Consider the following 12,609-nt stretch of genomic DNA (forward strand, 5'->3'; position numbering starts at 1 on the left):
AGAACATCTTGCAGATACCATAACCTGAATTAGATTCCACTGCACCACCAAACACAGGGCTCTGACGTGAAGAAAGGGTGTATTCAGAGAGGATTTCAGTTGTCTGAGCTGGATTTGTGATTCTTTTGACTGGTTTTGCAGCAGGTGATGTCAGGCTGGTCCCTCACTTAGTTGAGAGTTGTGCAAGAAAGTTGAGCTGGTTGCAAGAAGTGGCAAGATCTTGTTGGTAGACCTAAAAGAAAGGTCACACCAGAGGTGCTTTGCTAATTGTATCTTTCAGCTTTTAAACTGAAAAGTCCCTTTAGTTCTACTAAATATAAAGGTAGCAGCTGTGACGTGAGCCTCCACTTACTTATTCTGAGAACAGATCAATGCTGCTTTCTCCAAACTCTGAGGAGAAACTGGAAGCTTTTGAATCCTGCAGGCCCTCTCCTGGTGTTCTGGAACAGTTCTGAGGTCCAGTTAATGTCTCTGACTTGATACTGCCTCAAGTACCAAAGAAATCTCTGAGCTGAGCCTCGTTGATGTCTCTGTTTTCAGCAGCTCTTGCTGAGAGCTTGTGTGTGCAGCCAGAGCTCTTCCCAGAGCAGTCAATGTTCATCCAGAGTGAGCTGGTCCAGCACAGGTGTGGTGCAGATTTCTGGAGATTTGGGGGTCACTCTTCTCTTATCCTTAGGAAAACTGGGGCCTGGTGGCATAGTTGGAATAAGAAAGTTGGGAAATGAAGAGGCTGTGAGGGATATTGATCAAATGGCAGTGATTGAGGGGGGGAGATGAAAGTCAGGATTAAAAGAAGCTGGAAAAACCCTTGGATAAAGGTGAGCCTGCAGGGCTGACAAGATAGATGAGGTTATAAAGAAGTGATTGATGGCTGCAAGAGATTTGGGTGCTGCAGTGTTGATGCAGAGGATGGAAGGAAGGAGTGAGGAAGACAAAATCCAGCCATGGGGGTGGGGAGAACATGCCAGATTTTTGGGTCCAAAAGGGAGCTACCACTGCAGGTGGGAGAATGTGGAATATCCAAGTCTCTTTGCAGCAGATCTCTTCACCAAACTTGATTGGATTTGGCCATAATCTGTACCTGGGCTCAGCTGCTGCTTGGAGGTGATGCCTCAGCTCTTGGAATGAGACAGAAGTAAATAATTACCTGCCCTAAGAACACAAAGTTCTCTGTTGGAAAAAAATCTGTTTCATAACTGATTATAACTTAACTGTTCTTGTCATCTCAGTGTGTGATTGCAAAATAGTATAATTTGAATGTGGTATTCTCCCTGTGCTGCTCATAACATTAGATCTGAGAGAAGTGACAATTATGGAACATTTCCTCCTCACACTCCTCTGACAGCTCTTGCATGTTCCAGCCCCATTAGCTGTGGTGCTGGCCCTTTCAGAAGAGCTGCTCTCATGCAGGGATTTCAAAGAGGCAAAATTATATGCTGAAAACCTGGAGGAATGGGCTGATCTTTGGAGAAAAAGGCTTGTGCATCATTATCTGTTATTATCCTGAAGGCCTTTTTTTGAGGTTGTCAGTGCTCAGTTCCAGAAAAACCCAAACACTTCACTGGGTAGGCTGGAGACCAGTTCTGGGATACCCAGGGCTCAGTTTGCTCTTTCGAATAACTCATGAAACACCATTAAACTTGGTGCTTATCCTTGTCCAGCAACTAAAGTTGGCATAATTTCCTTATTTTTTTACTATATATTTGCTGTAAAGGTTGTTAGGAAATGCAGTGCTTAAAAGCATTTTCTTTTACATGTAAGTATAAGAAGTCCAAATTAATTCTTCATGTAAAGCCAGACTTCAAACCAGCCTGTAAAATAGGATTTTTTTTTTGCATTTATTTTTGGGTACAGCCAAAGCACGGAAATGTAATTTGTTAATTTCTTTACTTAATTAAAAGAAACTTGGGAAAACTGAGGACTCTGACAGCTTTGCACTGTAGGTCAAAGAGATGTTAAAAATTTCAGATCCCTCAGGAACTTGAAAATCAAGGCTATTAATATCATGCCCAGATTTTATAAAAAGGTCAGCTGAAGTTGGTATAATTAAGAAATCGGTTCCAATTAATTTAATTTAATTTTAGAATCTGCTTCATGGCGCCTTCCAGACCAGCAGGGAGACAGAGCTGCAGCTTTATTTTCCAGAGTGATTAGAGAAAGTCTCTTGTCTGGTTTTGTTGGGTTCTTTAGGCAGGAATTCCTTCGAAGTGCTTGTGTTGAGTTTTCTGATGCTCTGTAAGTCTTGCAGGCAGTTTGGTTTGTAATCAGCATTTAACATCTGTGTGTCAGTGTTGGGAAAAAGGTGCCTTCTGTTGCTCTGGATGGGAAGAGCTGCTGGAGCTGTGAGGTGCTGTTAAAATAGAAACTCCATTTCTTCCTTCACTCCTGCTCTGTGATGCAAAAAAGCTCATTTTATCTTATAAATACTGTGTAAATCAATATTTGTTGGATTAGTAAACGAATTTGTGAGTTAGAGATGTTGTTTCCAGCATTTATTAAGTGGGTAAAAGGCACACTACCTTTTTATCCAAGTGTTTGGCAGTAGATTTTTGTTAAAATCTATTCTCATTTAAGGGGGAAAATCCAAACCCAGAAGCTTGCCTTCCAGTGTGAAAAAAAATCACTGTATTCTACCCACTTTTCATTTGTTTGTTAGTTCTCCATCTGTTCTTTGAGCAGGATGGTCTAGACCCACTTTGTCTCCAGTAAAGAGAAGCTGTTTGGCTTTGTCACATGGATTATTTCATGTATTCATATATTCATATATACATATATAGATATAAAAAATATATATATGAAAAAATATGTATATTTATCTTGAAACACATGAAGTCTGCCTGTCTTTTGTCTTACTTCATTATGTCTGTAACTACTGTACAATTTTGTTGTGTTTTTCACTTGTTGTGTGAGTCTGGGGATGTTTTTGCAGCAAATAACTTGGTTGTCAGTACTGATAATAAAATCAACAACCCCTCTTTTTTCTGGAGCCTTGACTAGCTGGGATTTCAAATACTTCTGAAGGCTGGTTCTGTAATAAAAACTGTGTCAGAGCTGAGAGCCTGGCACTTCCCTCAACGTGATCCAACTCCCTGCAGCTCTTATTTCCCTGCCCCTGTCTCTAATGCAGGTGTGAATTCATCCTCATGACACCCCCCGTGGGCATGGAGCACCAGCTCAAGGCTTTTTGTGGCCAAATGGTGTCTGTCAGACACAGACAGCAGCAAAGCAGGAATATGGGAGGAATTGGATGGGATAATTGATGGATTTTAACCCCGTGCCTCTGGAACTTTCTCTTAGGGTCACCCTGCTCCCTATAAAACCGTCTCGGCCCGAGCAGCCACTCCATCCACAATTCTGAGGCTTCCAGCCAGTGCCTTCCAGGATGTGTTCCAGAAATACCCTGAAACCCTTGTGAGAGTGGTGCAGGTAGGTAGAGCTGATGGGGAAGGGGGAGCCACTCTCATTTCCAGCTTACAGGAGGATATTTAGAGGCTCAGCAAGCTCATCATCCATCCTTTGGTAGATATGGAGCTGCTCAGCACAGCTTATCAAGATTTGGACTTGTTCTGCTGCTCTCATGGCTGTTGAGCCCTAGACTTAATAATCCAGCATTATCACAACAGGAAAATATAATTTATGTATCTATAGATCTCCATTAATTGAGTTTCTGGCTGTGGTACCCTCATCCATCAGCCAGAGCTGCAGTGCGAGTTTGTTGTTCCTCAGGGAGTAGAAAGGTGCTGGTGTGGGCTCTGCAGCTTGTGGTGCTCCAGAACAGCTGAGAGTGGTGAACAGCCTGCCACATGTCCTGAAACAGGACTGCTGGACCCTCAGGAGCTCTTTGGTGAGGCCTGATGCTTTGTAAGAGTCACAAAATTCAGACTGACGTGTGAATTTCCACTTCAGGAGCCTGTCAGCAGCTGAGGGAAGAGCTGTGCTTTGTTTGTGTCAGTTCTGTGTTGACTTTCTGTTGCTTTGCAGGGGCTCAGACAGCTCTCAGGTGAGCATCTCCTCCTGCAGGTGGGAGGTGGTGCAGGGATCAGGATTAGGGATTTCCAGGGGTGGTGCCTTGTCCCACAGCTGTAGCAGCCACAGGGTGACCCCACAAGTCACTCTGGGCTGTCCTTTTGCTTTGCTGCCACTTCTGGATCTGTTTGTCCTTGCAGACTGTTCTGGTCTCTGGATGATTTATGAGCAACACATGAACCTCCTCATACTGCTGGTTGAAGGAGAGCAGATCATTAGCACCAAATTAATTTGCTCTGTGAGAGCTGCTACAAAAGAGAGGATGGCTCAGGAGTGGGAATTAGCTGACAGGGGAAGGTGCCACTGCTTCCAGTGTTAGGTTTGAGTGCTTGTGGGGCAGTGGGACAGATTCTCTGTGGGGAGAGCTGGAATAGTTTTATTAATGAGGAGGGAAATTGGAAGCAAATACTTCTATTTCAAGGCACTTTTATTATTGATGTTTATAGAAAGCAAAAAAGCATTTGGTGTTTGGGAGTAAGACTTTGGATTCTCGTGCCATCAAATGATTGTGAAGTCATTGGTAAATCATTTTAATCTATCTCTGTCTCAATTTATCAGCTGCTAAAAGGAATTTCAACTGAGGGTACAGTCTGTATTTTATAGAATGCTTTCAGGTACTCTAGTGCATGATTGTGTCTAAATGCCAGAACAAGTGTGGGAGAATGTTAAATCCATTGCTCTTGCTTCTTTATTCCCTGTTTGCAGATCATCATGGTGAGGCTGCAGAGGGTGACGTTCCTGGCCCTGCACAACTACCTGGGGCTGACCACGGAGCTCTTCAGCTGTGTAAGTTTGGGAGGCAGGCCCTCAGCTCTCCTGACAGGGCACAGAGAGGTTTTCCTTCTTCCAGAAGGTCATAAAACAAATGCTGCATATTAATTTTGTAAGAGAATGCTTGAGGGCTGAGGCACTTGTACAACCAGCCCATATAAAACCCAGCCTACGCCGATGCCTGGGGAATTGGTGGGGAGGCTTAAACTTCCCAAGTGCATCATTCCAGAGTGATGTCAGTGCTCTGCTCGGTGCTCCAGCAGTTCTGATGTTTGCTAATGATGTCACCTCTGCCTGGGGCTGCAGGAAAAATGCTGCACCCGTGGTGGCAGAGGGTCAGGGAATGCTCAAAGCGTCGAGCTGGGAATCCCCAGGCCCTGTGGGATGCACTGAGGGAGCTGCAGATCCCAGGGCGAGTATCACTTGTGGGTCTGGGACTGATCAGCACAACCTGAGAGCTACCTGGGGGTCTGTGCAGGCTCCAGGGTGTGGAACACATGTTGATGTTTGTTTGTTTCCTCTCTGCTCCCAGCAGAGCCAGGCCATCCCTCTGATCTCCGTGAGCAGCGTCACCGCCGGAGGCAGCGCCAGCAAGGCAGGGAAGAGACAAACTGCCAGTGCTTTGGAGGAAGAGCGTGGAGAGAAGTTTGAAAAGTCTGGAGAAGCACTGGAAATGGGTAATGCCTCTGCAAACATGGGGGACCTGTCCTCTGGGATTTTCTTTAGTTTTTATACTACTCACAGAATGAATCCCAGACTGGTTTGGGTTGGGAGGGATCTTAAAGCCCATCCAGTCCCACCCCTGCCATATTTAGGGACACTTTCCACTGCTCCAAGCCTTATCCAGCTTGGCCTTGGGCACTTGGAGGGATCCAGGGGCAGCCACAGCTTCTCTGGGCACCCTGTGCCAGGGCCTCACTGCCCTTAATAGAAGAATTTCCTCCCCAGATCCACTCTAATCCTACCCTCCTTCAGCTGGAGGCCATTCCCCTCCTTTCACTGCATTTCATCCACTGTTCATATCATTGCTATTGATCAGAGGAATTTATCAGAGTAGTTAAGGATTGTCTTAGATTAATTCAAGGTTTGAAGCCTTAGCTTCAATGGGGAAATATTACTGTGTTCTTTATACTGAGGGATGAAGGAAAGGGGAGAAGTGGCTCCTCATTTTGAATGCAGAGAGGGAGTTGGGAGAATTCAGAGCTGTAGACACCAGCAGAACTGCTGGATATGTGTCTCTTCAGCCTAAAGACTCAGTACTGAAGGCAGAGCCAGGAAAATAGATGGAGTTGAAGTTTGCCTCTGCAGATGGAAAAATATCAATTAAGTCAAAACCAGGAAAAAGGTTTAAACAATATTTAATGTCAGTGTTTCAGAATCTTTAAGTCAGCCTTTAATAGTGGGTAGTTAAAGGTTCTTCTTGTTAGTGAAACTTACTTTATTAAGGGATATCTTGTGTTTACAACACTTGTTTTTAAATTTCAGATATGTTGAGGATTTCTGGTGCAGAAAACTCTGAGCATGTTTTCAGAAGAAGCCTTTCATCACCTCCCTATGCAGGGTCTATAGAGGCTTCTAGTAAGTAGTGCTTGGCAAAATTGTGGCAAATATGTAATTTATCTAATCCTGGGGGAAACCACATGATCTCTGGAGTGCTGGGTTAGATAATTTTCCTGTTTATGGTGGATAATCACCTTGCAGTCCTGTTCATGGTAGATAATAGTCTTGCAGTGGTGCTGCTTCCTTACTCATTGGTCAAAAAATTATTTAGTAACAAATGGACTATTATCCCAGGGAGCATTCCCTTGCTGTCATTATCAGCAATGGGGAACATCATTTGGCTTCCAAGACCTGCAAATGAAGAGCTTTATTAATTGATATTACTGAAACAAACTGAATTATGATGATAGGCCATCATCTTTCACATAAAAGATGACACACGTTTCTTGCTTGGCTGATTGTCCCAAAAAGCACATTACATGGCTTTGCTGCTTTTAGAGGAATGTTCTTTAGAGTGGATAATAAAGGTGATGGATCATGGGATGCTCTGAGGAGACATTTATGAGACTGAGCTGGTTTGATGCTGCAGTACCATTTTGGGGAACTTTAGTTACTCCACTGTAGCCATTTTGCTCTGGGCCTGGTGTTTAGGGCAGCTTTGTGTTCCAAGGTGGGGAAACTGGAGTTCCTGTGGGAATCACAGGCATCAGTCTCTGTTAGATGAGTAATAAATTAACCACTGTGAGGGAACTCCAAGGCCATGCTCAGGTACTGTTAATAGAGAAATGTTTAATCAGTGGAATAAAGGTGCCCTGGGTACTTTAGAAGATGCTTGTGTTGCTCACCTTGGCTATTGATTTAGGAGAAGGGAACATACTCTGAGGGGTTGAAGGGGAGACAAGGAAGGAGCCAGGCTGAGGGAGCCCTCAGCACTGAGAGCTTTCCCCAGGGTGAGGTTTGTGTCACTTGTTGCTGCCTTGTGAAGTTGCTGGTGTGCTCAGAGGAGAGCAGGGGTGAGTTCCTTCAATTTGAACACTGGAGGGCTGATTTGTTTCCTCTTCAGTTCCTGCTGGGCAAATGTAAAGGGTCCCACTTAGATTTTTTTCATGGTTTCTGTGTTACTGGCCAGAGGGGTGGGTGTGATGGAAAAGTAGGATTTGGGCTGGGGTAAGCAGATCATCTTTTTAAGCCAGGGAAACAAATTAAGAGAAAATACTGACTGATCCACACAAGACCTGGCTTGATTTTCACGTGTGTGAGGTTGATTTACACTAGGAATTACAGCATGCACCAGTGGGCTTGATTCAGTGGTAAATTAATTAATCCTTGCCCTGAACAGAGGGCCCTTCCCCCAGGCAAATGAGGCAGTTCAGTGAGCTCTGCCTGTGCAGCCCTGTGACATTCTCAGGGACAGTCCTTGTGTGTCCTGGGGAGCTTTAATATGGAAGGAACCCTGTGAACTTCTAAGTGGATGTGTCCATTTGTCCTTCCTTTCTCCTTTTATGTGTCATGAAAGTTATGCCAGGGTACACAGAGCTTAGCAGAGAGAGAGAGTTAATTTTTACTGACAGAAGGAGCGTATCTAATTGGGTAATTACGATTTGCCTGTTAGCAGAGCTGATTTCTTCTCACTGTTTAGCTTGCACAGAAAGTGTCTTGATGTCTGTAATGAAAAGATCAAGATCTTGCTTCAGATTCTCTTCCACTGCTTAGTTGTGTGTTCAGACTCCATGGAATATTGATTATGTTTATTATTAATTCAGAGAGGAGAAAACTGTTAGAGTCATACAGATGCTGTTATCTCAACATCTCCTTGATTTGCTTGTTGTTAGAATTAATAAACACTGCTAAAAATTGCTTTGGGAGCAAACACTTCTGCCTCAGTTGATCCTAGGGCTGGCTGTAATTTGTTCTTGTAATTTTTGTGTACTTATCTAACTTGAGACATGGCAGTTGTTTAGATGAGGGAATAGGATTCTGCCTGTTCAGGCTTTATAACTGTACTAACTTTGTGTGGAGAAAGAGAGATAGAATTAATTCATTGAAGCATCTGGGCTGGGGAACAGAGGAATTGGAAAGCAGAAATTGGAAAACAGGGAGCCAGATCAGCTCATATGGAGCTGCTCTTTCTGCTATCCCAGTTTACTGTTTATAGCTGATTTAGGGTCTTTTACGCTGCAGTGTGCAGGAAATTCAGTTAATGGCATCAACAGCATTACTATTTATTTTTATTTTTTATCTTATGGCTTTTAAGTTCTGGTGCTGATCAACTTTGGGTCAACTTGTTGGGTTCCTTGTTTGGAGGCTGATCATTAAACAACTTTATAGTGATCCCAGTGGCAGGTTTGAATTGTGCAAAGATTTGTTTTTATTTGTAGATCACAGAATCATGATTAAGGTCAGAAAAGACCCTTTAAGATTTTCAATTCCCACTGTCAGACCAGCACCAGCCCTGTGTTCACCAGTAACCCTTTGTCCTCAAGTGGCACACCCACATGTCCTCTGAACACTGCCAGGGTGCTGTGCCCTGCCCTGGACAACCTGTGCCACTATTTTACAACCCTTTCCATGGAAAGATTTTTCCTGATATCTCATGTAAACCTCCCCTGGCAGAACCCAAGGCCATTTCCTCAAGATGACGTGGGAAGAGTATAGATAGATAGAGATATCTCTGAGATAGATGATATTGTGATATTTGTGATATCATATTGAATATTTTTGGCAGTGGGATTCTTCCCTTGGCCTAGCTGGGGCTGGAGATAGGAGTCAAGCCCCTTCAGAAATAAAAATTGTGGTTTTGAATTCTGGGATGTGTTGTGCACCCGAGTTAAGATGGGAAGATTTAAAATTCCAGCTCAAAAGGAACTGGGAAATAACAGGAACGTGAATGTGCCACCTGCTAAAGTTGCTCCACTCTGTGTTTTACCTGCTGTTCCTGAGAAGCTGCACTCCAGGAGGTGCTGAAACCAGGATTTTTGTGTTGCTTGCAGACAATTCCAGCGGTGCCAAATCCGACATGGACATGGCCTACGAGAGGGCCAGGGTGCAGCTCGCCCCCGAGGACGCTGCTGGCAGCCCCAGCGTGGCCAAGGTGGGTCTGTTCCTCCCCGAGATGCCAGCCTGAGTCCTGCCCTGCCCTTCCCAACTTCCTTCTGCTCAGAGGCATTGCAGTGTTCCTGCCTTCCTTCCTTCCAAACACTGCCCTTGCAGCTCTCTCCAAGTTGGGATATTTGGATTTACTGAGTCCCCACATGGTTTGGGTTGGAAGGGACCTCTGGAGCCCAGCTGCTGCCATCCCCCTGCCATGGCCAGGGACACCTTCCTCGACACCATCCATCCTGGCTTTGGATGGTTTTGTATTGTTGTTTTATAGCTTATGGGTGTTTCAGCAGGTTTTAGTGGCTGCCAGATCATTTTATTGCATATCTTGAAATTCTGTGGAGATTCCATTGGTGAGCAATGGGAAACCACTGCTGCAACATTTTATGTGTTTTCTTCCCCTGACTCATGAAATGGATTATTGTCAGACCATACTTTATTTGTGAGAGATACTTTACAGCAGGGAATTAAAAACTTGTATCAGCTCTGGATCTCCAGTCATTATTTATAAATCTCTGTTTATTTTTGTGGTCTGCTTTTTACAAATACTGACCTGGAAGTCAAGAGCACAAAAACACACTCTTGAATTATGAAACTGCAACTCAAAATCTGGAATGAAACTGTTGCTCACTGTGACCTTGACAGACATTTTATCTTTTCCTCCATCTTTGTGTACAGGATTGATAAAGTTTTAGTTCCATCAAGCTGGCAGCAGCCCAGTTTTTGAAGTCTCTTATTCCTTCCCTTTCACAAGCTGTGATGAGTAACTTTGTTTGATTCGAGTGTCAGGCTGTGCAGAAAAAAACAGGGATAATGAAGTTAGCAAGCTGTTGCTTTTTTGGAAACCTAGATTTCTTTTTTTTGCAGACCACCAGTTGTAGTGGGTAGAGAATGCAGATGATAAAGGCAAATTTTGGCCAGGTGGGTGCCAATTTTAATATTTAAACTGACCCTCGATGTGTTTCTTCTCTTTGCAGTCGATATTGAAGAAGACTGTGACAGTGACAGAAACTCCTTCAGCAGTTTTCCATTACAGTGCTGTGCAGGACTCCTGTAACAGCAAACACACTGATGCCATCGTGGAAGCAGCAAAGAAAGACCTCTCAACCCTGATGAAACTTGATGTGAGTAATTGCAAGGGGAACTGGCTTTGCTTCTGCTTTTCATCTCATTCTGCCAGGAACTGAAAAGGGGATTTGTCTCCTCAGTGTGCTGGAGATGGGCTGGATGTTTTATTCAACAGCCTGTTGAAGTAATTAGAAGGACTGAAATAAATTTGAATTATTCTGCCATTTCAGGAGACCAGGCTGGAATGCAGTATATGAATCTTCCCTCCCTGTGTGCAGAGTTAGCCCTGCAAGCAGCACATGTGCAACTCCTGCCACCTCACTGTGCTCTCACTGAGTGTGGGAGGTTGTCTGAGGGTTCAGGTGATTGCTGAATCCGTGAATCCTGGTGGCACTGCATCCCAGGGAGGTGTTTGGGTTTGGAATTGTGTCCCTGCACTTGCCCAGGGGCACTGGCAGCATCTCCCAGCTGGGTCCTGTGCTTGTGGCAGGGGCTGTGCCTGATCCCTGCTGAGCTCAGCCCCTGCTGAGCCCCTTGGTGTTGTAAGGAGGATTGAAAAGGATTGTTTTCATCATCCCAGTCATTCCAGCTGCATTTCATTACAGAGGTGTGTCTGTTCATGTGGATAATCAGACAGTTTGGGAAAGCTCTGCATCTGTCTCAGTCAGCCACAGTCATCCTTGGTTTGTTCCAGCCTGTTCTGCAATAATTCCAGTCTGCTGCTGCTGCCAGAGGCTGGGCACAGCTGCTGCACCTCCTCCCCTGCCTTCAGAGCTGTCACCAAACAACACTTGCTAGAGCTTAAAAGATTTTACTTCTAGATTTTAGCATTCCCTCCTGACTTCCAAAATTATTCCCCTTGCAGCTTCAAAATCCCTGTCAGGGTCTTTCAGCTTCCAGTTGTGAGGTGTCTGTTCCACATTGTCACTGATCTGAGGTCTCTTAGTCTGCAGGAGCCTTACCTGTCTCATTATGTTAATTTTCAGGTTTTTTCAGGCATTTATATCCTCATGAAAGGCTACAGACTATTTTAGAATAAATTCTTGTTGCAGAAGGAGTAAAGTAGGTCTTCATCTATTCTGTTCTTGGTCCAACTACCAGGTAATAAGCAAAAATTCCAAAATTACTGAAGCTCCTGATTACAGCACTTTTCTTTTAGTCTAGAATAAATTTCTCAGTAATTACCAAGTAGCAGTTTAGAGATAAAGTTGATTTCATCAGTGTCCTTAAAATGCAGCACCTAATAGTCAGAGTTTGTAGCACAAACATCTAAGTAATGTTGAAATAAGGTAGGATTTTCAGGCACCTTAGTTTTTCACAAGCAAATTAGAATCTGGTGGGATGTGGCCAAATGCCAGAAATGTCATTAAAAGCTCAAATATATTTTTTTTTCCATGTAGGAATAGCCAAAGCTGATTCTTCCACAGGCAATTCAAGAGGAATATTGCTGTGTACAAAATACTGGTGTTCAGTGCTGCTTACATGAAAGAAAATGAATTCTTGTAAGCTCTTCTCTTAAGAGCTTTTCTCTTAAAAGCTTTTCTCTTATAAAAATGTGATCTTTCTTAGCTGGATGGAAGCATTTTAAGTTGTCATTTTTCAGAGCAGCCACTCAGAATGAATAAAATTAAAATGTTTTGATGACAGATGGTAGGTTTGGGGTTTGTTTGGACAGGTTTTTTTGTCATGTGACAGAGAGGTTTTATTTCAAATAGCCTTTAGGTACCTGACTTCAGAATTAAAATTTCCTGGTTTTTCTTTTGTTTTAAGTAACTTGAATTCCTTGGATCTCTGTCATGAATGGTTTTCAATCTCATACAGTTCTTGTGTGTTTTCAGATTTGTCTGCAGCTACAATGGGGAGGGTTAAGCAGTGTTGCATCTCTTCTTTGTGACTTACAATGGAAAATAATTATCACTTTGTTTAAATTGTTTATAACTGGCTTCTATTATCACTTCTGTATCATAAATCCCTCCAAATTTATTACCCAGAAATAACCTCTATTGCTTCTTATATTTGCTATTGTAACCAAATTTGTTGAGTTTCCTGCTGCAATCATTTTTTACAGTCCTGCAAAGAAAGAAATTTGCTGGGAAATGGAGATTTTTGGGGTAATGATTTATTTTCCCTAAAAGCTGGTGGCTG

The 12,609-nt window shown here is 43.5% G+C and overlaps 1 protein-coding gene across 6 annotated transcripts in view; it reads left to right on the plus strand.

Annotated features, from left to right (window-relative positions):
* PNPLA7 (patatin like domain 7, lysophospholipase) overlaps positions 1-12,609 on the plus strand; it is a 101,499-nt gene that overhangs the window by 9,688 nt on the left and 79,202 nt on the right. For 4 of the 6 annotated variants that reach the window (XM_086858641.1, XM_086858646.1, XM_086858644.1 and 1 more), the window contains exons 9-14: positions 3,298-3,426; positions 4,732-4,812; positions 5,330-5,474; positions 6,283-6,375; positions 9,288-9,388; positions 10,374-10,520. In XM_086858641.1, coding sequence (XP_086714767.1) covers positions 3,298-3,426; positions 4,732-4,812; positions 5,330-5,474; positions 6,283-6,375; positions 9,288-9,388; positions 10,374-10,520 — 696 coding nt within the window. The remainder of the gene's footprint in view (positions 1-3,297; positions 3,427-4,731; positions 4,813-5,329; positions 5,475-6,282; positions 6,376-9,287; positions 9,389-10,373; positions 10,521-12,609) is intronic. The other 2 variants (XM_086858643.1, XM_086858645.1) reach the window with 1 other exon arrangement.

This window comes from Cyanistes caeruleus, chromosome 20, assembly GCF_971803275.1.
Source record: "Cyanistes caeruleus chromosome 20, bCyaCae1.hap1.1, whole genome shotgun sequence".
Taxonomy (NCBI): Eukaryota; Metazoa; Chordata; class Aves; order Passeriformes; family Paridae; genus Cyanistes; species Cyanistes caeruleus.